The sequence below is a fragment of the Sorex fumeus genome, unplaced genomic scaffold, assembly GCF_029834395.1.
Source record: "Sorex fumeus unplaced genomic scaffold, SorFum_2.1 ptg000128l, whole genome shotgun sequence".
NCBI classification, from domain to species: Eukaryota; Metazoa; Chordata; class Mammalia; order Eulipotyphla; family Soricidae; genus Sorex; species Sorex fumeus.
Window position 1 is genome coordinate 37,666,632 of NW_026606185.1, and position 25,553 is coordinate 37,692,184.

Consider the following 25,553-nt stretch of genomic DNA (forward strand, 5'->3'; position numbering starts at 1 on the left):
CGAGGATGTGGAAGGTGACCTTGAGCATGACTGCAGTTGGGTTCTGCTGCCAGCGTTCTGCTTGGGGTGAGGAGGGAAACTCAATCCATAAAATTTTATTTCTGACTTAAGCAAAACTCCAGATAATTCATGTCTAATTTATTGTCTTAAAAAAAACAAATTTCTTGCACTTATGCATAAATACTGACCCCAGTTCTCACCCTCCAAAAGAAAAGAGTGCTTTAAACAAGGAAATGTGAAATATTTTTTAAATTATATAATCATCCCTGAACCCATTTTGTCATTGAATAAAAGTGTGTGTGGTTGTGGGTGTATAAAAATTTGGGTGAGTTCATCCGTCTTTACATATACTATTTTTCTAGTTCTAAAATATATTTAGGAGGGAAAAGAGACATTTTTAAAATATATATAGTTGAAAGTAATGTTTCTTGCCTTTTTTGTAGCAGAGCACATGCACTTTACATTTTCTCTTGTCATATTCTATAAGGTATGATTGTCATCTCACCCCTATGTGATAATATGTATATATATGTGTTTATACATTGCCACAGACCTGATAGAGAAAAATGACAATAAGAAAAAGTATGTGCGTAGTACAGTTTTAGGGATGGGAGCCTGTTTCTCCTTGGAACTCAGATCAGAAAGATTTATCACCATGGTCAAGTTTTCAGTTTTAGAAGAGAAAGGATGGTTTGAACTTGAAAACAGGTCATGTAAAAAGAGAAGTTTTTACATTAGATTTCTGTAAAACTATTTGTTGCCTCCTGACACTCTCTCTTGCCAAAAGCATTTATGTCTTGATTAGGACATAGATTCCATGTCTAATCCCCAAATCAGTAACAACTGGGAAATACCTCTTAGCTGTGAAAACTGCCAACTACAATATAAATCTGTACAATATAAAGAATGATATCAAATACTATAAAGGTAGAAGATTGCTTTGAAGAGACCAATATAAATTATATATTTACTCTTATATGCAGCAATTCAGGAGAAATTTTTTCACCTTATTTTCTTTCTTTGAGCTCTCTGGAAGTTACAGAAAAAACATTCAAGTTGAAGGTAATTCACGCAAAAAGATTTTATAGTCCCAGCTTTTAAGTGGAATCTGATTCCTGGTCAAAAGTTCTTGAATTATTTTATTTCAAAAGAATGTTGTTTGTACAAAAAGAAAGAATGTTGTTTGTACTAGAAGAGACTAAATGGGTGAATAAACATTGTCGTATTTTTGACTTTGCAGAAATAAGACAAGTAAAAGAATTTGAGGCTAGCTCTAGGAAGTACATAAACTATAGGAGTGAGTTCCAAGAGCCAGAAATACTCCTAAGACTGGAAAGTAAAACCTGTAGCAAAATTAAATAAATGGTTTATTTCCATAAACTCAACTGCATATAATGTAATCTTATTTTTCATGAACTGGGGTTTCCCAAGAATTTACATGAGAGAGAAAAAAAACTCAAAGAAAGGTAGATGAGTAAATTTAAACAATTATCTCATACCAACATTGGTAATGTCTAGTAAAAAAGAAATGACAGCAAAAGGAAAAGAGATATGTACAGCCAGAACACTACTCATTCTTTTGAGAGAGGAAGAGGCAAGGAAACAGATAAATGAACTAGGGGAAGGAGAGAGAAGCCCAAAGAGTTGGAGGGCAAGAATGAGACCACCAAAGAAAGAACTATACAGTGCTCCCACGTCCCCTGGTCTCAACGCCACATTTATGATACTGGGCACCTCCAGGACTAGTGTCCCTCAGTAACATAGTGAGAGGATACCATCTGGAGCGTGACTGACACACCATCTTCCTCCCATAAGATTTTATCAAAGGGAGGACAGAGAGGAAGTAAATGATCAGGGTTGATTTCTTATCTACACAGACACTGCAAGCCTCCAATGCACCACCTGGTATAGACCTGGAGATCTCTAGGTACCATCAGGGTATGACCCTGGTAGGTCCCCAAATAAATCCAAAGGTCCCCTAGTGAGACCTCAAGCACTACTCCAGTCAACATCATTTCGCCTAACCGAGCAGAATCACATCGCCAGCCTCAATCACTAAACCATCTGGCCTTGTGGCTGAGTATCTCTGGGCATGGCCCCCTAGGTCCCCTGAGCACTTTTTGGAAGTCCCCCATCAAAGAAAAATTTCAACCAGAGTAACTGGATCAAGCAGATAAGCAGATCCTTTGATCCTCCCATGTCTCTCTCTCTCTCTCTCTCTCTCTCTCTCTCTCTCTCTCTCTCTCTCTCTCTCTCTCCTTTCCCTCCTTCCCCACCCCCACCCCTCCCCCCTATTATACAGTTATAATCTCTGATGCTAAATTCCTCATGTTTACACATTTTCTTTAAGAAACTATAGAGATTCCTGGGATTCAAGGGGCAAAGAAGCATAGCAAAGTAGGAGAAATGTTTCTTTTGGAAGGGAAAATCATTGGTGCACCACACAGTGTTCTGATTGCTTTTTCAGGAATTGCAAAGTAATTGTGTAAATGGTGAATCTGTCTTGACTTAGAAAAATGTTGGAGAAAAGTAATTGGGAAGCAGAGGCTGAAGTACTGTTTTAGTAGAATTCTAGGATACCAACTCTGAGGACTTGAGTTTAGGGATTTGGCTATGATGGTCAGGTGACCGATCTAAGACGATAGAGATCAATTTGGGAAGAAAAGAAAGAGAGAAAGAGAAAGAGGGAGATAGGAAAGCAAAGAGTAAGCTTAAGTTTATGAAAAGAGTGAATTCTCTACAACATTAATTTTCTCTTTTACATACATTTTGTTTGTGTGCAGTTTCACTTGTAAAGCATACATTTTTCATAGGTGCATTCCTGAAATGATGAGTGTGACATTAAGCATTCAGTAGTCATCATGAGTGCATATCCATCATTTTTGTTATAAATCAATCTTGGTTTTAAAATTATGAGACCTCAGGCCAGAGAGATAGTACAGCAGACAGGGTTCTTGCCTTGCTCATGGCGAACCAGGTTCAATTCCTCACACCCCACATGGCCCTCTGAGCCCTTCCAGGAGTGATTCCTGCATGCAGAGCCAGGAGTAAGCCCTGAACTCTGTTGGATGTAGCAAAAATAAATAAAATTTAAAAAAATAAAATTAAAAACCTGCACTTTTTAAGGAATATTATGAAATAAGAATTCTAATTATATTAGAATTCTAGGGGCTGGAGCAATAGCACAGCGTGTAGGGCATTTGCCTTGCACGTGGCCAACCCAGGTTCAATTCCCAGCATCCCATATGGTACCCTGAGCATCACCAGGGTAATTCCTGAGTGCAGAGCAGGAGTAACCCCTGTGCATTGCCAGGTGTGACCCAAAAAGAAAAAAAAATTCTAATATAATATTAATTATAATATCTAATTGTAATATAAGAATTCCTTTCATTCTAAATGTTTCATTTATCAATTTCTGGGGTCTTTTACTTTGGTCTGAAGAATGGTACTTTCTCATAAATGCTTGTGTTTGTAGTTAAAGATTTTAAGGTTTTGTGGTAAACCATCATTTCAGTCCCATTAATTTAAAATTTCATATTCAAGCAAATCCATATAGTTCTGTTCTAAGAGAATACAAAAATGAAGAGCAGAGATCATTTTAGGTTACATCAGTATTACAGGAAATTATTCTAGAGAGATTCAAACTCTCTATAAGTACATTACAAGTGCAGTTCTAATGCCAAGAAAGCACATGCATCTTCATCACAAATGATCTTGGGTGACTTTGACTTTTATTAGTTATTTAAATATAGACTTGTACTTTGATAAAAGTTCATTTAAAATTGTTAAGCCCTCATTTAAATTGTAAATCAGTATCCTTTTGTAATGAATTTAAAACTTTTGCTGTTTGCAAAAGTAGAGATATTCCAGATAATATTGATTCAGAAGTATATTGCTTTTTCTCTGAGTGTTTTCCTCCAGCTCCATGGAGCCAAGGTTACGTCACTATGTGCTTTTAATATGACAACCACCTCTAGGTAATTTTCAACACAAAAAGTTGGAAACTACTGAGAAAGCCAGAGGAGAAATAAACTCCTTGAGTGCGATCTAAAGGCTGGTAGGATTTTGTGAATCACTGAACCGTTTTCATGATACTCTTTAAAGATGGTGAACGGATTTTCTTTATTCTTCTAGGCATAGGCAATCCATTTGGTAAGTACAGAGTAAAAGTCAAATCTGGGGTCAAGGCTGTCTCTGTGATTATAACTATGGATCTCAGGACAGTTTCCATTAACAGCCCATCATGGTTAGTGCATCCTTATTCAACTCAGAGATCTGAAAACATTCTTGAAAATTTCAAAATAGTAAGAAAATACTGTCCAAATGAAACTCAGATCTAGGCTTGGGAGATACTGTTGCCAATTTCTGTTCTTGAATGCATTGCTGTGTTTACGCTCTTCTTGGCTTTCCCGTCTTATTAACTAGCTCTCCTCCCAAGAACAATGAAGTAGAGCAGAACAAACTGCTGGCTAGGGCTGCTCCGGCTTTTCTGAAGGGCAAAGGGTAAGTGAAAGCCAGAGTGTCCTGAATTCTAAATTAACTTCACTAAAATCGGAGCTTTCTTTTGTGAAAAATGCTTGTGTTTGGAAGATCCTCTTTGATTTGGTAAAAAGCAGCTCGCTTATAACCCCATTAACAGCACCAAGTAGCTATTTTAAGCCAACACATCTGTGTGGTTACTCACTTTCACTGATTTTTCCTTTCTTGTAAATGACTAAACTTCAGATTGGATTTTTCTGAAGGATTCTTAATTTCTGCTCGCAACCCATTCCAGCCTGCTTGCTTGTACAAATGAAAATCTTGGCCTTAGCAATTTGACGAATTCAGATCTCTCCCTTAAAGTGACTTACTTGTGTGAAAGTCTTTACTTGCAGTTAATGGAATGGAATTGTGACTTTCCTTGCTTGGATTTTACTTGGGTTTGTAATAGAATGTCAGTTCATTTTTTCCTTACTTGGCTCGGTTTTCTAGTTGCCTTTTCCATCACATATGCACTCCTATCTGCTCTCCTATTTCTACCTCTGTTAACAACCCCCTTTCTCTCCTCCTGCCTGTTTCAGGATTCAGTACAGCCTGAATGTGGCAGACAGGCTAGCTGATGAACATGTACTCATCGGGTTGTATATCAACTTGCTTCGGAACAGCCCATCATGGTTAGTGCAGGTTTGACTGTTCAGAGAAAGGGGAACTGCCTGACCTCTTGACAAGCAGTCTAAGCCAGAAGTGACACTAAGGCACTTTAAAATTCACTTATGGTGTCTCTTCTGTTAGTTTGAATGCTTCACACCAACATACCATAGAAAAACATAGCATGTCATCTGCACAAGTTTTCCCTTTAGCTTAGATAACTATTAATATTTGCTGGGTGTGGGGTTCTGGGTCCCATCAATCAGCTCCATGTTACTTGTGCCATGTCAAGTTATTGCACAGTGGTGATGCTTAACTATTCTATCTCTCTCTGAAATAGAAGTCCATAGATTTAATTTTACATGAGCCAGTGTGTTAAATTATTTCAAAATAATTGCTAAGGTATTTAATTCATTGTTAAATTATTAAGTAATTTAACATATTTGTCCCCTTCTACTAATTTACAGAAAGCATTCTTCAGTGCTCACCACTCTTATCACTTGAATTATTAGCTAGTTCTTTGTCTCTAGAACTCTCCTCCCATGACTGTTTTCAAGGTTCTTTCCTATTCTTGTAATATTAGTGTATAACATTATCTGCTGAATAGATACATATTTATCTTAATTTTTCTAAAGTAGAAATTATATAAAATATAACTATTAAATGAGACACTTTCATTTCATACTGTGGTGTAGTACTGTTTAAGGATATAAAAACAAACTCTCAGCAAAGTCTATCTCTGTTCAAATTTTCCAAATTTTTATGTCAGTATCTATTTTTTTCTCATATATCCAAACGACAAGTCAAATGAATAATTGCTTTCATCTTATTCCCAGTGAGTCTGATTCCTTAATGCTATGTGGTAACTAAAATAATAGAACTAGATACCTAATTTTAAGAACTATTAGTATTCTTCAAAGAAGACTAGTTGTACAGATTCAGTAATACCTGGCAGTAAAAATAATCGTCTCACTCTGTTTCCTCTTCCCTATAATTCTAAACATATCTCAGCCATTCCTTTTGCTCTTCTTTGACCTTTTCATAACTAGCACTGTAGCACTGTCCTCCAGTTGTTCATCGGTTTGTTTGAGCGGGCACCAGTAACATCTCCATTGTGAGACTTGTTACTGTTTTTGGCATATTGAATATGCCACGGGTAGCTTGCCAGGCTTTGCCGTAGGCGGCATACTCTGGGTAGCTTGCCAGGCTCTCTGAGAGGGGCAGAGGAATCAAACCTGGGTCAGCTGCGTGCAAGGCAAATGCCCAACCCACTGTGCTATCACTCCAGCCCAAATAAATAAAATTAAGAAATATTCACTTTAATATAAAAAAAAGAATAGCAGAGAGGGATAGTATAGCGGGGAGGGCATTTGCCTTGCATGCAGCAGACCCATGTTTGAGTCATGCTCAACCCCTGTAATCCCATATGGTTCCCTGAGCACCCCCAGGAGTAATTCTTTTTTGGGGGGGTGGTCACACCTGACGATGCACAAGGGTTACTCTTCAACTACACTAACCTGAACCGCCTTATTAGCCAGATTTTGTCCTCCATCACTGCCATCACTGCTTCCCTCCAATTTGATGGGGCCCTGAACATCATTCTGACCAAATTTCAGACCAACCTGGTGCCCCACCCCTGAATCCACTTCCCTTCCCTCTGGCCACATATGCCCCTGTCATCTCTGCTGAGAAAGCCCGCCATGAACAGCTCACTGTTGCAGAGATCACCAATGCATGCTTTGAGCCAGTCAACCAAATGGTGAAATGTGACCCTTGCCATGGTAAATACATGGTTTGCTGCCTGTTTTACTGTTGTGACGTGGTTCCCAAAGATGTCAATGCTGCCATTGCCACCATCAAGACCAAGCACAGCATCCAGTTTGTGGATTGGTGTTTCACTGGCTTCAAAGTTGGTATTAATTATCAGCCTCCCACTGTAGTTACTGGTGGGGACCTGACCAAAGTCAAGGGGACTGTGGGCATGCTGAGCAATACTACAGCCATTGCTGAGGCTTGGGCCTGCTTGGACCACAAGTTTGATCCAATGTATGACAAGTGTGCCTTTGTTCACTGGTACGTGGGTGAAGCATGGAGGAGGGAGAGTTCTGAGGCCCATGAGGACTTGGCCACCCTGGAAAAGAATTATGAAGAGGTCAGAGCAGATACTTCAGATGGAGAGGATGAAGGTTAAGAGTATTAATCTATTTGTTGCAATCTTGAAACAGTTGCCTTGTGCTTTACACTCTTAAAAGCTTTACTTTACAATTTTACACTCCCATTTTCTTGGAGTTGTCTTATTGTCTGCTCACTCTAACCTGTTAATAAAAGTGTGGTTTTAAGTGGAAAAAATTCATAATTGAGGTTTTAAAAATTAAATCTCCAAAGAGAAAGATTCAGAGTTCATCACTACTACTTTTCCCCACTCAAGTGATTAATCATACTAATTTGATGGTGACATAAGCCCATAAAGTTATCTTAGCAAACACAACTTACTTGTATTTGATGAAAGCTAGACATAATTTGTATTTTGAAAACAAAGAATTTTAAACAATGAAATGAATCCTTTTTAATGGCTTCTGCCTTCCATATTTTTTCCTTTTTTTTCTATACTTAAAAACAAAGCTTCCTTTTGAATTTTTCCATTTTCTTTCCCCATCCTATATGTTTAATCCTAATAGTTCCCTGCTCCTCTTATGATAATGGAAGTACTGATCTCTCACCACCTTTATCATCAGTATAGCTGTCATTCTTCACTGTTATTCAACTACAGTGAGAACTATAATGGTAATAAGCATAAAAAGCACCATTTCTTGAAACAGTTGCCTTGTGTTTTACACTCTTAAAAGCTTTACTTAAATAATTCACCACTGGTCCTTAAAGTAAATCTATAAACTAAATACTGTTGCCCACTTTTTATAGGTAGTAAAGGTATCCATTTCAGACAGTTATTTGATTTTCCCACAGTCATGCAGTGCTAGTCAGCTGGGAGTTTTAACCATTTTCCATCTGCTCTCAAGCTCAATAATACTATGCTGTGCTGTCTCTTAGAAAACCTCCATAAACAAAGGCTTATCTCCCAGAAAGTTTTTCTGGATATTCCTCAATGTGGCATTACCTCCTATCTTTTTACTGAAATTGCATAGAACCCGGCAAGCTACTGGGAGTATCTCGCCCACACAGCAAAGCCTGGCATGCTCCCTGTGACGTATTCAATATGCCAAACACAGTAACAACAAGTCTCAAAATGGAGATGATACTGGACCCGCTCGAGCAAATCGATGAACAACTGGAGGACAGTGCATATTTACTTTTACTACTTTATTTCATTTTAACAACTCTCTGTGCACACACCAGCAATAAGAATAATGGTGATTAGTAAGATACTGTTTATTCATTTAGGTTTAGGTATTCTGGTATCTCATTTTGATTGTAAGTTTCAAGAGGGCAAACAGTTTGTCTTTAGTCTCTTATATCTCCTCACAGATTATGAACAATAGGAATGAAGCCATTTTACATTTATGGAATGCTTCAAATATTCCATTATTAATTTGTTTATAGATCCCCATAAATTTGCATATTTTTCTTTCTATTTCACTCTCTCGCTGCTTCTCCCGGAAGGAAGCATAAAATGAGGCTCCCATATCCATGCCACCAGACTCTGCACCAGGCTGTTTTCACTTGGGGAACCCCAGAGGGGAGCAGACGAGAGCCCTCCTTGCCCCAAGGGACGCAGCCCTGTCAGCCAACCTCCACTACCCAACCACCTCCATGATTTTATAAGACACTCCCTACCCATTTTACATGATTACCACACCATATTTGATGGGGTTCAGACAGTAGGCAAAAAATAATAGAGAAATATATATATATTTTATATATATATATATATATATATATATCTCCATCCGCGGAATTTGGTATGTGGGTAGGTGGACGTGGCTATCAAAGAAATCTGAGTAGAAGTCATAAATAATCTTATCCATTGCCCTTCTGGAAGATGTGATAGATCCATCAGGACGTCAAAGGGCAGTCATTTTGGTCTTGTATTTGGCGAAGGAAAAGTGGGCGTTACGAATGCTTTTCCCGACTTCTGCTGCATCTACCAGCACTGCTTCTCTTCTCTCTTTGAGGTCTTCCTTTATCACATCTCTGCACTGCTTTGCGAGCAGTGGATTGAGCATGGATATGCCATTCCCAGTGTTCTCCCTTCTGAAATCCAACATGCCATTTCATCAGTAAAGAAACGAATAGCACCTGGCCCAGACAAGGTCAGACCTAAACACCTGAAGAACCTGCCATCAGTACTCATCAATACGCTGGCTTGGCTCTTCACGCGCTACCTGTCTGAATGCAAGGTTCCATCCCAATGGAAAACCAGCAGGACTGTACTACTGTACAAGAAGGGAGACATCCACGCCATTGGCAACTATTGCCTGATCTGCCTATTGTCTGTCATCTACAAGCTGTTCACTCGAGTCATCCTGAACAGGATTGGTAGAACACTAGATGAAGGACAACCATGCGAGCAAGCCGGGTTCCTCAAAGGATTCAGCACGATAGACCATATCCACACGATAACCAACCTCATTGAGGTTTCTCGAGAGTTCAAGATGCCGCTTTCTCTAACGTTCATTGATTTAAAGAAGGCTTTTGATTCTCTTGAGATGGAAGCAGTCATAGAAGCCCTGGCCAATCAGGGTGTTCAAACTCAATACATCAGGATCCTCCATGAGCTGTATTATGGATTCACTACCAGGATCTCACCATTCTACAAAGAAGTGAGGGGTCATCTATGTCAAGAGAGGGGTTCCGCAGGGTGATACCATTTCACTGAAACTCTTCAGTGCCACCCTCAAGAACATCATGCAACGACTAGAATGGGAAGGAATGGGGGTGAAGATAGACAGTCGGCAACTACACCACCTCCATTTTGCTGATGACATTGTTCTAATAACACCAAACATTAGCCAAGCGGCACAAATGCTGGCCGTCTTAGACCGTGAGTGTGGAAAGGTCGGACTACAGCTGAATCTCACGAAGACAATGTTTATGAGAAACAGCCTCGTTCCTGATGCTCCATTCGCTCTCAATGGAACAAACATCTCCGAATGCAACAGTTATGTATACCTAGGTCGAGAAGTCAACATGACGAATGATCTGGCACCTGAGTTGTGCAGGAGGAAGAGAGAGGCTTGGAACACCTTCAAGAGCGTCGAGGAAATAGCTAAGAGGATGAACAATCTCTGGCTCTGGGCACATCTCTTCAATTCCAGTGTTCTTCCTGCATTAACATACGCCTCAGAGACCTGGGCCCTACGAAAACAGGACTAGAACGCTATTCGGGTCTCCCAAAGAGGAATCGAAAGAGCTATGCTTGGAGTATCACGTTTCACTCAAATGAAAGAATCCGGAGTTCCGACCTCCGTCGATGGTCAAGAATCAGGGACGCTGTCTCATTTGCCAAGGTGTCGAAAATCAGATGGGCTGGATACTTAATGAGATTTGGAGACAACCGCTGGACTAGAGCCGTTATCGACTGGATTCCACAGGACGTCAAAAGACCACGTGGCTGCCCACCTACGAGATGGTCAGATTTCTTCGTCAAGACCCTGAACGATCGGTTTGAGGCTCTTCATGTTCCTAGAATGAACAGACGCCATTGGGCTACACTAGCACGTGACAGGGACAAATGGAGACATTACTGGTGCCCGCTCAAGCAAATCGATGATTAACGGGAAGTCAAGTGATCAAGTCAAGTGAAGTGACATATATATATACTGAAGAGCCCAGCAAGCTACCAAGAGTATCCTGCCTGCATAGGCAGAGCCTGGCAAGCTCCCCTAGCATATTCGATAAAACAGTAACAATAACAGGTCTCATTCCCCTGACCCTCAAAGAGCCTCCAACCATTGGGAAAGAGGTGTAAGAAGAGGCTGCTAAAATCTCAGGGCTGGGACAAATAGAGACATTACTGACGCCTGCTCAAGTAACTCAAGGAACAATGGGATGATAGTGATATAGTGACTTCACTGGTGAGAAAATGTTAGCTCCGAGACTTTAAGGTACCTCTCCAAGTCACTTGCAACTAATGACATATCCAAAGGATTCTGTCTCTGGGTTCCAGAATCTTTTTCAGCCCATCTTTCAGCCTCCTTCCTTGTGTACCTTCAGGAAATGATTTAGAAATAGAAACCTAATAGATGTTTCTGATTCATAGCTTTGTGTTTATAATTCTAACAAATCTGCCTCATTAACACAGGACAGAAGGCTTGTTGCACAAGGTTGATTACTTAACAATGGGAAATTGACTCATTTATAAATAGTTCGCTGCCAAATTAATGAAAAACTTGTGCCTTTTCTGAGTATGATGTCAGGCAAGACAGACAAATCGAATGTAAGTCAAAGGCTATTCTAGCTGTCTTTTTAATTTAGGAAAATGTAAAAAACTTTACTTGTTTTAAGTCTCTTCTGCAGTAGAGCAAGGATATCAAAATGTAATAAATGATTTTTTCCTGCCCTTCCCTAAAACTTATCAAATCCCTGAGCATTTTTGGTGCTTTCTAGGAAAGAACTGTAGCAGAAAGCAGCAGAAACAAGCATAGAATTTCCAACTCAACCCATATTATTCATTCAGAAAAGTGTAACCTGTTTCTATCAACTCTGAAAAGGGGCCTTTGCATGAGGGAATAGATATGGTTAAAGACTCCAGTCTGTACTTTGATATAATTGCTATCAATTAAATCAGATAGCACAGCGGTAGGGCATTTGCCTTGTGTGTGGCCAGCTCGGCCAAGCCGCTTTATATTTACTGACAATGTTTCTTTTAGATAAACTTTTATTTTCCTTTTACACCCCTTCAGTATTAATGTTTAGAGATCTTGCTTTAGAACTAAAGTCCCTTTAAAAAGTACCTCCTTAGAATCCTATAAATACCAATCTAAAGAACCTCATTCTACCAGTGCTCATATATGACTCAACTGTGTTATACTCAAACAGAGGTTTGCTAGCAAAATCAGTAGATTGATCTTCAGATTAGTTCATTTTTGTAGATTCAAATGCACTTTAAGTTTTTGTGGAAGATGAGAGTGACAGTACTCATCTGAGGAAATACTATGCTTACATCAGTTAGCATAGTACTGGGCACACGAGTATTCTTCAGGAAATCAGCTTCATCAGACGTCTGGGAGTGGCCCAAAAAACAAAAAACAAAAAAAAAATAGAAAAAAAATGAAAATTAAAAAATCACTGGCTATAGAAAAGAATTAATTGAATCAGCCTAAAATCTGATTCATCTTTAGACTAGAGAGAGTCAAAATAAGAGATAGACAACACTGAACATTGATCATTGACAAACACTTGGCACTGAAATACAAAACCAAATAGTGGCAAGGAGTGTGGAGAGAAAATGAGACTAGAAGATGGATTGTGAGAACTTTTTGTAGGGGCAGGGGCTAGTAATTTTGTGTATGGATATCATGAATTTGAACGTTAGTGTTACTTCCCAAACTATAATGATTAAAAATTGATCATTTAATCTAGGCATTCTCACACATTACATTAGTTTTGCCATTACATATTTCATGAGAAAATATCATTAAGTTAAATTAATTATTGACCCTATGATATAGGGTAATGTCATTCTGAACTTTAATGGTTTATACTAAAAACTTTTACTGCTCAAAAATAAATAAAACAAAATAAGAGAAATTTGTTAAGGAATCCTTACTCTTAGGATAATTAAATTTGCTTAATTAAATTAGATGAATAAATTATCCTAAATTATCCAGTGACCCAGGGCACATCACTGAGAATAGACTGGAAGTAAATGAAAGACCTCCAGAGAGTGTAGAAAGTAAAGTACCCAGCCTTGGAGATATCTACTGAGTTCCTGACTTGAACCACCCACTACGTTAAACAGTGCTTTGAAGATATTCTAATGGCAACTTAATATAATAATGGCTTCTCCATTATTACCCAAGAAAATTGTCATATCATTATTTTTGTTGTGTTTTTCTTTTCTTTCAGGCTAGTTATTAAAATCAACAATGAAATTGTGAGAATTAGTTCTTTACCCTCCTCATTCTTTCATACCCATAGAACCACTTCTCAGGCCCCAGTTTACATGGAACATGGAGTTCCTCTCCACCCAGCAGCATCTCAGACCCCGTAAGTCCAGAGCAGAATTTCACCTCATAGCAGTTTGCTGTTGGTGGGGAACAAAGTGTAGGAAAGAACCACATAGAGTAACTATTCACTTCAGAGAATTACTACCTAAGAAGGTATTATTAGTTAAAACCTATTAGTACAACAACAAATTTCTAGATCAAATTCTGTTGTTTTTTTACTTTCCTTATTATTACATTTCTATTTTACTACTATCAACAATTTACAGTTTATAACAAAAAAAGAACTAGATCATATTCTTATTTACTTACCTGTTCCTCTCTAGAACCTACAACAGGTCTTATTCACATTTTTTTTGTTATCTCTGAGAAAACAAAGAAATGTGAACAGCCCTTGAGTTACAGTAAGTGTTTGCTAAATCACAAAAGTCCTAGCTTGAAGGAAGGAATGCTCAGGTTTCCTAGAATGCCATTTTGACATCACTGGCGGCAGCCCCTGGTCATGTATTTGATGGTATAAAAATGGAGAGCTTTCAAATAATAGATTCCCCAGCTCTGAAATTCAGTCCATACAGCAGCCACTTTTTTAATTCATCATGGTCTTATAATCAGTAATCTTACTATAAAGTCTTGAAATGAATGACCAGGGATGGAGAAAGTGTTAGGATCAGTATTTCTTTAATGATTTAGGGATTATTGGACATTCATTTTCAACTATTTGTAATTGAAGTCTTGAAATAATGGAATTTATTAGAGAAATGCCTCATTCACCCTTGTATAATTTGAACATACTGAAATGGCATATGTGAACTCATAAATCGTTTGTGTGCACAAAGGGATAATATATCACTCCACCCCTCATTCACTCAGTGCTGGGGGAAGAAAGGCATGCAAGTATGAGTTATAGCTTACTCGACAGTAACCCATAACTTCACATCTTACACTTCCCAGAGGCTTTTTTTTCCTATAACCTTCATATTATTTATACTTGCTGGTCGTTCGTTGATAAAAGACACTTTTATCATAATGGCTTTTTATCAAGGCTTTCTTATATTTATTTTTCAAAACACTCAAATGTTTTACACAAAGTCACTTTCAAGTAGTCAAACATTACTGTCTTGGTTTGTATAGACAAAATGGTCCAATGCTTCAAATGCATGTTGTGATTAAGCACATGGTCTCCAATGCACCAGCCAGAAATGATAAACGTGTTTTTAAAAATCAGATTAGATTGTTTCTTAGGTTTTATGTATAAAGGTGATATCTTCTTATTAGAAAGAACACTTGAATTTCTTATTACAGTTTCAATATCTAGAAAATACAAACATTGTGTTTTTTATCAAGGCAAGCATCTACTTTAAAGCATTTGATTTTCAGAACTATTTCTGCTTTTTACTAATTGAAGTTACTTTCAACTCCAAGTCTTTTTTATGTTGATTTAAATCACAATCTATTGAGGTTTATACTTTATATATGTAATCTTTGGGTACTAGACTTTTCTCTCTTTAAGAAACACTTAGAAAATAGCATATAAATTAATGGATATCAATATAATAAGTATTATATGCACATATATATTATGTTTGATTACATTTGGAGTTCATCTCATGTTAAATTTTTTTGTAAAACTGTTTGGGTGTGACCATTATATGAAGCTTTTTTATTATTCCCAGAAATACTGGGAAAAAGATTGGATATTTAATTGGGTATATGAAAATAATTGTCATGCCCTAATTATTGATGTTGAACCAGCAACATCAGCATATCTTGGAAACTTGTTAGAAATGCTGGTTCTGAGATTGCATTCTACCCCCATACTTGCAACAGCAAAATCAGAAATCACATTTTACAGACTCCCAGTGACACAGTAAAGTTTGAGAATCCCAGCTCTGAACAGAAGTTTATTTATGCCACTTTGAGATTCATTAATGATTCTTGTATCCTCCAATTACTTTAGAGGCAAAATAACTTGAACATTAAAGGTATCCCAATCACCATGCTACTTTGCCTATCTCATGTAGTAAAATAAAACAAAATGATATTTTCTGAGGATAATGAAGTTTGTTGGTGGAAAAAATGAAAAATATTATAAGTAGCTATCATTGCCTGGAGAAAGAAAAAAAAGAAAGTGTACAACAGTAGTAGTCAGTCAGGCTAAGAGAAGGTATAGTTTGCAAATAGGAGGAGTATGCTCTAGAGCAGGGATGATGGACACAGGATTGTCTTCAAAACAACTAGAAACATTTATTACAGTAAGGGATTTAACCAGTTAGGAAAAATTTATTTGGAAGTGGAATAGTGAATATGCTGGAAACTCATACTGATTTTCACTCATCTCCTTTGGAACAAAGGTCAAAATATGTCTATTCACATATAAGCTAAGCCTGTAGCTTAGAAGACATACAAATGTATGTTACTTTGTATGAATCCAAGTCTTTCTAGTGGATAATTTTTATACCCTTAGTACTGGCGTTTAAAAGTATATTTCTAATAAATAACCAAGTATTGCCTTTGCATTTTTTTCTTTAAGGAGCAGGATTCCGTATGAGTCAATGGAAAAGAATGTGAGAATATATTTGGGGACGAGAGAAATCAGTTTATAATATTGCATCTAATCTGATATAATAACTGATAAATTATGATTAACCTAATTAGTCTGTTTAGTTAATGAGCATTACTGGCACATTTTAATGGCACTCAAAACTGGGTCTTGTGAAAAAGACTTAGAAGATGAACTTAAGGCAATTTACCTGGATATTAATATTCTAAGTGAAAATTATCTGTTGCTACATGCATGATAAATTACCCCAAAATACAGTTTAAATATGTCATTTCACAGTGTCTAAGGGTTAGGAACCCAATTTTCCCTTTAACCCAAGCCCACAGCTTGACTTGCAACCTTAGGAAAGTTCTTTTTCCAAGGGCAAGTAGCTGTGACCTCACTCACAAGTTCAGTTTCTCCTTACCTAGCCTTTCCGCAGAGCTGCCCTGTGCCTTGGCATCTATCTTCTACAAAGCAAAGAATCAAAGATCTGCCAGAGAAAGGAAGCATGCCCAAGATGAGAAGTGATAGAATATAGAAGAAGCAATGCAAAATGCCACTTCCAATATTTGACTCTAAGTAGACTATTTATTAGAGCAAGTCAATACATTCAACCCACACTTACGGGAGAGAATCAAACACAAACGGGAATACAAGGAGGTGGAGATCACTACAGACTGGCCATAATTTTCCCTCTTCTTCCACATTTTCTAGTATGTCTACATATTTTGGACATATATTATTCAGCTAAAAGGTAATAAAAGTGTTAAAGATAATAAATCAAAGAGAAAATAATTTCTCAGAAATGTTGATCAGAAAAATCACTCTTAGTAAAATAATGGCTTTGGCTTGACACAGGGTTTATTCACGTCCTGCCTGGCCATGTATTAGATAGTGTCATGAATACAAGTCTGAGATCTTTAACCTAATGGGATTCTGTATAGCTTTCACGTTTTTACATTGAAAAGTGTAAAGCAAAAGCTCTCCAGGTGGTAATATGAATATGTCAATCTGTCTCAGCCACCTGTAAGTCTCCTCCTTTCTATGTTCCAACAGTATGCTTGAGAGTTCAAACCGGCTTGATGAAGAACACAGGCTGATTGCCAGATACGCGGCGAGGCTGGCGGCGGAGTCCACTTCTTCTGTAAGTAGTTTGAGAGGATTTTTTTTTATCTTCATCATTGGTGCTCCAGGAGCGTAGCTGTAGAGTCGCTCCGGTGTGACCTACAAAACCTAAAACAATCTGTTCTTCTAATTTTTACTTTTCAGCTCTCATTTCTGGTATGGCTAAACATAACTTCTCATTGATGAGGAATTAAAGAGCAAAGCTATGTCCCAGGCCCACAACAGACTCAGAAATCCCCAGTCTAATCAATATCTAAAATAGATACCAGGAAGAGAATTTTTTGTGGCAAAAATCAGAATAAACACCTTGAAAACAGGAGGTTGGGTAGATAGTGCAGCAGGTGAGGCACTTGTCTTGCACACAGCAAACCTGAGTTGCATCTCCAATACCTCATATGCTCCTTTAAGTCTCTCCAGGAATAAGATAAGCCTTGAGCATAGTTGGGTGTGCCCCAAATACCAAAACAAATCAAGAACAACAACAACAACAAAAAAAACCATGGAAAACAACCAAAGTTTCCTCTAAGTCTTACTTACCTTACAGTTAGGTCAGTTAGGATATAAAACTTAAGTCCTGAAAATTAATGCTTTTGTCTTTGTTAAAAGAAATGCCAGGGGCTGGAGAGCTAGCACAGCAGGTAGGGCATTTGCCTTGCACGCAGAAGACTCGTGTTCAATTCCCAGCATCCTATATGGTCCCCTGAGCACCGCCAGGAGTAACTCCTGAGTGCAGAGCTAGGAGTAACCCCTGTGCATCGCCAGGTGTGACCCAAAAAGGAAAAAAAAGAACAAAAGAAATGCCAACTAAAAATTACAGAGAAGTTTTATGAAAATTAATTATTTGCCATGCTTAGTTTTTTACCAGGCTTAATCATTCTAAAATCAGGTTATTATACTTTAAAAAAAGTGGGCTGAGGGTCTAGAGTTATAGTACAGTGGGCAGGGTACTTGCATGTGACCAACCTGGGTTTGATCCCAGGTATCCTATCTGGTCTCTGAGCCTGCCAGGAGTAACCCCTGAGCATCCCTGGGTGTGGACCAAAAAAATAAAACAAAAAACAGTTGAGCTTCTCCATGGTTTTAGGATTATACAGTTGATGCCATTTCTAAAAGTGTGGCATGTTTTGCTATAAAAATTAACTATGAAAAATTTCCACAATATGCTTTATAACCAAAGAAACCACAAAAGGCTAGGTACATGGAAGCATATATAATTGACCCTGAAGTGCACTGCACTGCACTGTCCTCCCTTTGCTCATCGATTTGCTCAAGTGTGCCCAATAACGTCTCCATCGTGAGACTTGTTGTTATTGTGTTTGGCATATTGAATACGTCATGGTTAGCTTTCCAGGCTTTGCTGTGCGGGCCAGATACTCTCAGTAGCTTGCCGGGCTCTGAGAGGGGCGGAGGAATCTAACCTGGCTCAGCCGGGCTGGCTGCACGCAAGGCAAACTCTCTACCACTGTGCTATCTCTCCAGCCCCTGCTATTGTTCCAGCCCCTAAAATGCTCTAGTCATCTGGCAACTACAGTTAAATCACCCAGGGGCTGGAGCAATAGCACAGCAGGTAGGGCGCTTGCCTTGCACACGGCTGACCCGGGTTCAATTCCCAGCATCCCATATGCTCCCCTGAGCACCTCCAGGGGTAATTCCTGAGTGCAGAGCCAGGAGTAACCCCTGTGCATCACTGGGCATGACCCAAAAAACAACAACAACAAAAATACAATTAAATCACCCACCAAAAAGTAGAATTTGAAATTACAAAAAATGGTCATCTAACCTTAATGTTTCCTACGTTTATTCATAACAATGAGACTCACATATCTAGGTAATTATCTTTTTTAAACCAATTACGTCTACAGTGAAGAAAAGTAGTAAAACAACATCTCTCTCACCAAAAGGAAAAGTATCTTTTTTTTAAACCAAATTAAGTTTTTTGGATTTTTTTTGTTTTGTTTTGTTTTTGCTATTTGGGTCACACTCGGCAATGCACAGGGTTACTCGTGGCTCTGTACTCAGGAATTACTCCTGGCGGTGCTCAGGGGGCCATATGGGATGCTGGGAATCGAACCCAGGTCAGCCACATGCAAGGCAAACGCCCTCCCCAGTGTGCTATCGCTCCAGCCCCCCAAATTAAGTTTTGAACTTTCTGAGCTTACATTCTAAATCTCCTCAACTTTCTAGTTTTCTAACAGCTTTAAGCACTTGTAAATCTGTAACTGTGAAACTATCACAAATCAAAACTTGATTAAGACTAAGAGAAGGGAACATGGGCCTATTGAATAAACTTCCAATGGAGAGAAATGAAAAATATAAATGAAAAGATAGTTTTTTCCTCCAAATCTAGAGGGTAAAGGTAAAAAAAGGTAAAGGCCCTCCCGTTGATCGTCGATTTGCTCGAGCGGGCCCAGTAACATCTCCATTGGAGACTTTGTTGTTACTGTGTCTGGCATATCGAATACTCTCGGTAGCTTGCCGGGCTCTCCGAGAGGGGCGGAGGAATCGAACTCGGGTCGACCATGTTGGCCGCTTGTAAGGCAAACGCCCTACCCGCTGTGCTATCGCTCCAGCCCAAAAAAAGGAAGGGAAGTAATTTCCAGAGGAGGGAAGTAATTTCCAGTTTCCTTTAATACAGATAATCTATTCATTATTTCTATGCCCTAAGTCTTAGGTAAGCTTCCTTCAAAACAACATAATTTACCCTATTCTCATAAAATAATGGTAAACTAATCTTTGATTAAATACATACACTTGTACCTATAAATATTGCATACAACTATACATACACATAAAACTACATATTAATAATCATAGAGTTTATTTGTGGGCCAGAGAAGTAGTATGGGATAAGGTTCCTAGCTTGTATGAAGGTGATTTAGATTCCATCTTCTGTACCACGTATGGTCCCCCAGCTCCTCCAGGAGTAACCCCTGGGCACAGAGACAAGAGTAAGCCCTGAGCTCAGTGGAGTATGGCTCAAAAGTCCCCTCAAAAAGTAATTAATTTGTAAGTATATACTTTTAGATGTGGCTTTATATATATATATATATATATATATATATGTATATATCTGTATATACATGAGTTGGTAAGACACAAAATGAGCATGACACAAATTGAGGTAATAAATCCAGAAAAATTATATGTATCTATGTATGTATATATCACTATCACGATCACAACCATCCTGTTGTTTGTCGATTGCCTCGAGCAGGCCCCAGTAACATCTCCTTTGTCCTAGCCCTGAGATTTTTTTTTTTAAAGTGCCATATTTAAGGCTCTTTCAGGGTTAGGAGAATGAGACCCATCATTGTTACTGGTATTTGGCATATTGGGTATACCACGGGGAGTTTGCCAGACTCTGCCATGTGGGCAGGTTACATTCAGTAGCCTGCCAGTTTGTCCAAAGTAGGAATGAGATGATAAGATATTGCATGACCGCAAATGTGGCCGCTCGCTTCCGGGAGCTGAGTGTGATAATCTCTGGATCCTGGCCGTTGTTGGGGTTACACGGCAGTTGGTGGGTGTAACTGTCTAGCTACTGGCAGGTCCAGTCCCAAACCGTGCAGGCTTGGAGATCTCAGCCCCAGGTCCCACACACCTGGGTTCCTCTGCCAGTTCTTTTATGGGTGAGGCTCATCCAAGTGTGTGGAGATATGTAAATTTATAGTAATGAAGCTACATATATGTGAAATAATGTCACAGGATGTTAAACAAAATACCCATCTAAATTTGTTCAGTATTAACAGCTTTGTAATGGTCTATTTCACCGTGATTTAATAAAAAAAAAGTTTAAAAATATATAAAATTTTCATATTAATAGGTTCTAATCATATATAAAAGTGATTGAACATCTGGTTTAGATAAAAATTAACTCAATAGTCATATATTTTTGTTTTTGTGCCATTCTCCTTGGCTGTGCTCAAGTGCTACTCCTTATTCAGTACTCTGGAGTAATTTCTGGCAGTGCTTAGGGGACCATGCAGTGCCAGTTACCAAGACCAAGGCTTCTACATGCAGAGCTATAGATCTTTGCACTATTTCTGCAACCCTGCTAGAGTATTTCAAACCCATCTAAACTGAGAAAGTAGTTGCACTGGAAATAGCATAGCAACAAATGACATAAATTATAAAAGATTTCATGAGAGAAATCTAAAAAATATATATACTTTCCCCACATTTGGTGTATTTGTCTCCGAGAGAATTCTGTTCTGCTTTTCATTGCAGAAAGTACTCCAGGGCAACAGAAAGGCAAATACAAAAACAGAAAAGCTGTTCCTTAGAAGAAGAAAGGGGCTTCATTTTGATAGTTATTTTCTTTTTTTCCGCATGACTCATAATTCTTGTCTTCTCAGACCCACATGGTTTGCCATTCCCAACAGTAACTAGTATTAAAAACATGTTTTACAGCAACCAACTCAGCAGAGAAGTGCTCCTGACATCTCCTTCACCATTGATGCAAATAAGCAGCAAAGGCAGCTGATTGCAGAACTAGAAAACAAGAACAGGTAAAGTTTTTAGACATGCTAGCTTTTTAAAAAGTGTGACTTTTATTTTTTAAAAAAAGTGCATTCATCAATAACTTATAGTTATGGTCTAAAAGATCTGATTTGTCTTTCACCAAATTGCATATTAATGCATGTTAAATCACTGACTCTACATGTTGTGTCTTTGACTTCTGAAAATCTGTAGATGTTAGACCATCATAAACTTAATGAGAAAACTATGTAGTTCTGAGATTTCAGTGACATTACTGCTATCTCTTTAGAGCCTCATTTCCTTTTTTCTTATCTACATTTTTGTTAAGGAGTCACTTAATACAGAAGGATCTTCTTAGGAGTTAGTAGGAAAATATCTCTGCTATCCAGTAACAGGGAGAAGGTGGGTGGGTTAGGGGTGCCTACATTGAATGCAAGTTAAAAGAGGATTTGATCTCAGCCATTCAAGAGGATTTGAACTCACCACTCAGTTATTCCTGCCAGACATCTCATTCCCAGCACTGCGTATGGTTTGCCATTTGACCTGTCTGTTTCAAGGGAGTTTAAGGAACAATCCTATGGTTTAAAAGTATGGTCACGGTCCTCCCGTTGTTCATCAATTTGCTCAAGTGGGCCCAGTAACATCTCCATCATGAGGCTTGTTGTTACTGTGTTTGGCATATCGAATACATCACAGGTAGCTTGCCAGGCTCTTCCGTGTGGGCGAGATACTTTTGGTAGCTTGCCGGGCTCTCTGAGAGGGGCGGAGGAATCGTACTTGGGTTGGCCATGTTGGCCGCTTGTAAGGCAAACGCCCTACCGCTGTGCTATAGCTCCAGCCTATGGTTTAAAAGTATAATTGATATATAACATTAGTTTTAGGGGGATAGCATTATTAGTAGATCTTTGTAAACATTGCAAAATAATCACCACAGTAAGTCTAATTTTTATTTGGCATACATAGCACAATTTTTTTCTTGCAATGAGGACTTTATAGATAGTAACAGTATTGCCTAAGAGCAGATCTTAAGTCACCAGGCTATTTGAAATTCCTGTCTTTTACATCCCCAGGATTTATGTCATCAGCATTTTAACTCTGACATATTTGTGAAACAGACAGTTGTAAATCAGCCTTTCATATGCAAAACCATCTGTTTCCTCACCCAAGTTCACCTGACATTCTCGGTGCTTTGTTCTGTGTTATTGGCTCTTGTGCATTTTGTTGGGTGGGGGACTGACCCTTTCCACCAAGAACACATGACTCATAACCTTGCCTAATGGCTTCTAATGTACTTAGGGATAATTTGCTTGCACAGATCACCTTTCCTTCATAAATGGCCTAATGTTCGCCTCAGTGCAGGCAACCATGGCCCCAACATCAATAACAAACTGACACCTCTGCCCCTGGCAGAGGTCACACCAAGAACACTCCTGTCACAGACTCTATTATAGTGAATCCTTTTAAAAGCACTTTCCTTCTAAAGCTTCCTTCATTGAGACCCACAGATAAGGCTGAAAAACGTTAAGAAAAAGAAAAAAAAATTTGCCTTCCTGGAGGCTTGTTAGAAAGATTCAGTGAGAAGAATGGGGTGATTTAGTCTTGTGAAATGAGCCCCATTCATCCTATTTTCTCTCCAAGTACCTCTTACTTGGTAGCTGCAGGTACTTATGCTGCCAGACCGGATCATAAATAATAGAAAGATAGCTTTTTGTCTTCTAAGCAGTGTACTTTTCAAAGTGGAGAATTATATTACTTATCACCAGGACCTAATAATCTCTCTAATAACACTCAGCTTTGAGGCTCCTAAGATTTACCACCAACTCCTAAGAATTTGGGCGTGCTGGAGATGGAGTCAGCCGCCTCTACCTACAGCAGCCAACAAGCTATACAGTCCTTGGAAGCACGGTTGTTTAGGGAGAGCCAATTTGGTTCCTAGGAGGAATCCTTCATTCTTTGTTCTCATAGCTTTGGTATGCTCATATGTTAGTTGCTGGATATCCTGATTGTAACTGACCCTGGCTTACCTTCCTCCTCTCTCCCAAGAGAAATCTTACAGGAGATCCAGAGACTGAGGCTGGAACATGAACAGGCTTCTCAACCCACTCCAGAGAAGGCCCAACAAAACCCCACTCTGCTGGCAGAACTCCGGCTCCTCAGGTAAGAGATGGATCCCAAGGGCTCAGGATATTAAGGATCTTCAGCGGTCCAACAGTGGGTAGCCAGAAAATAGTCCTTGCCACCACAGTTACTAACATTTGCTTTTTTTTTAATGGCACACACCTAATTACTAAGGGATCTGGAACAAAATTGTTTATACTTTACTCTTCTGTTTGACAAAAGGAAAGGAAGCAATATTCTCTCTTTTTTTTCACTTTATTTCAACACGTGATTTACAGAGTTGTTCATGATGTATTTGTTATAGACACTCTGTATTCCAACACAATCCCACCCCCACTGTGACGTTCCCTCCTCCATTGTCCCAATTTTCCTAACCATCCCTCAAGCCTTCCCTGGTTGTGGACCCAAAATAACTTATTTTATATTGCTTTTTAATCACTAAACGGCTAATGGAATGATTTTAAAAAATGCGTGGGGCTGGAGTGATAGCAAAGGGAGTAGGGCATTTGCCTTGCACAAAGCCGACCCAGGTTCGAGTCCCAGCATCCCATATGGTCCCCCAACCACCGCCAGGAGTAATTTCTGAGTGCAGAGCCAGGAGTAGCCCCTGTGCATTGCCAGATGTGACCCCCAAAGCAAAATAAATAAATAATGCTTCAGTAGAAGAAAATTTGTGAAAACTGTCATATCTCACCTTTAGGTCCTTATCTGAGGGTTTACTAAGCTGTTGTTGCTAGTTGAGCCTTCTGTGTTAATGTTTTTGTTAGTCCAGCTTAGTTGACTTCTTACTTGGTTTAGTTACATTCCCATTCAATCTGATGTGCTCCTACTACGATGTGAGTTTTGTGGAGTTTGAAGATGTCACACAGCAACAAATCACTTCAGAAAACTCAGAGCACTTAATTGGGCAGTGGGAGCTTACATGGCAGCAGTGATGAAATGTGGGTGTGGCTGTTGGGATTTCCAGAAGTACCAGTGTGGGGCGGGGGGGTGAAAGGGGGCGTGGGCGACATTTGAGGGAGGTTGCTTCATGCTGAGATGACCTGGACTTCTCTGCCAAAAAAAATAACCAGTGTACCTTAAATGTTCAGGAGTTTGGCATATCTGTAGAGTTCAGCCATGAGGAGTGGAGTCCAGCCCTAATCATGGCTGTAAGTGTTGAGGGTGTGAGTGTAGCTGCCAGGGCTTCAGCAGGGCAAGGGTTTGGCCCAAACCTATCTGAGGTTCCCCCTAGAGTTCTCAGCCAGGAACCAGTGTATCCAAGAAATTTTTGCAGCTAATTGATCTCTTTTAAGATTTAATCATGAATCTGGATGGTCCCTGAGCCCCACCAGAAGTGATCGATCCCTGAACACATTACTTAGCCAGGAGTAAGCCCTGAGCATCGTTGGGCGTGGCCCAACCTCCCTGCTAAAATATAAAAGAAAAATTTATTACACTGCAAAATAATTTGAACACAACTCTATTTTCACTGTCAAAATGTTTGTGCTATAAGCTATGATCAAACAGGTAAACAATTGTTGATTTTTCTCTAAATTGTAGTCTTTATAACTTTACCTGCAGTTTTATTATTAAAAAAAAAACAGAACTTTATACCTTCTGGTTTTGCAATGGAAAATGCCTATTATCAAAATTGGGAGGGTCATCAGAATCAGCTCCTGATTGCGGGTACGCTTGATGAACTTTCCAACACTGGGAAATACACTGAAGAGAGGTATTGAAACTCATTTGTACAACAAATAAGAGAAACATAAATTCAAAGCCTTTCTTTCTGGAAACATCATCCACCCATCTTTATGGATCATCTCCCTATTGACAGAACAAAGCCACCAGTTTCAAGCTTTAAAGAGGAGGCTTCAGAACCTGCTGCTGTCCGATGTTGGGTGATCACAGCATCCTTAATTAGCAAAATAACGGAAGAAGTAGAAAATTCTTCCCTTTTTAATCTACATAATTTCTGGTCCTACTGTCAAGGCTTTTATTAGAAGTCCTTATACATTCCTCTATAGCATTTCCCAGAGGAATAAAAATTGACAACA

The 25,553-nt window shown here is 38.9% G+C and overlaps 1 protein-coding gene and 1 pseudogene across 2 annotated transcripts in view; both read left to right on the forward strand.

Moving 5' to 3' along the window:
* Positions 1-25,553, forward strand: part of DTNA (dystrobrevin alpha) — a 356,746-nt gene that overhangs the window by 306,188 nt on the left and 25,005 nt on the right. For both annotated transcript variants that reach the window (XM_056138272.1, XM_056138273.1), the window contains exons 13-15: positions 16,849-16,936; positions 21,328-21,425; positions 23,440-23,553. In XM_056138272.1, the coding sequence (XP_055994247.1) occupies positions 16,849-16,936; positions 21,328-21,425; positions 23,440-23,553 (300 nt within the window). The remainder of the gene's footprint in view (positions 1-16,848; positions 16,937-21,327; positions 21,426-23,439; positions 23,554-25,553) is intronic.
* On the forward strand, positions 656-7,318 carry LOC130045459 (tubulin alpha chain-like; annotated as a pseudogene).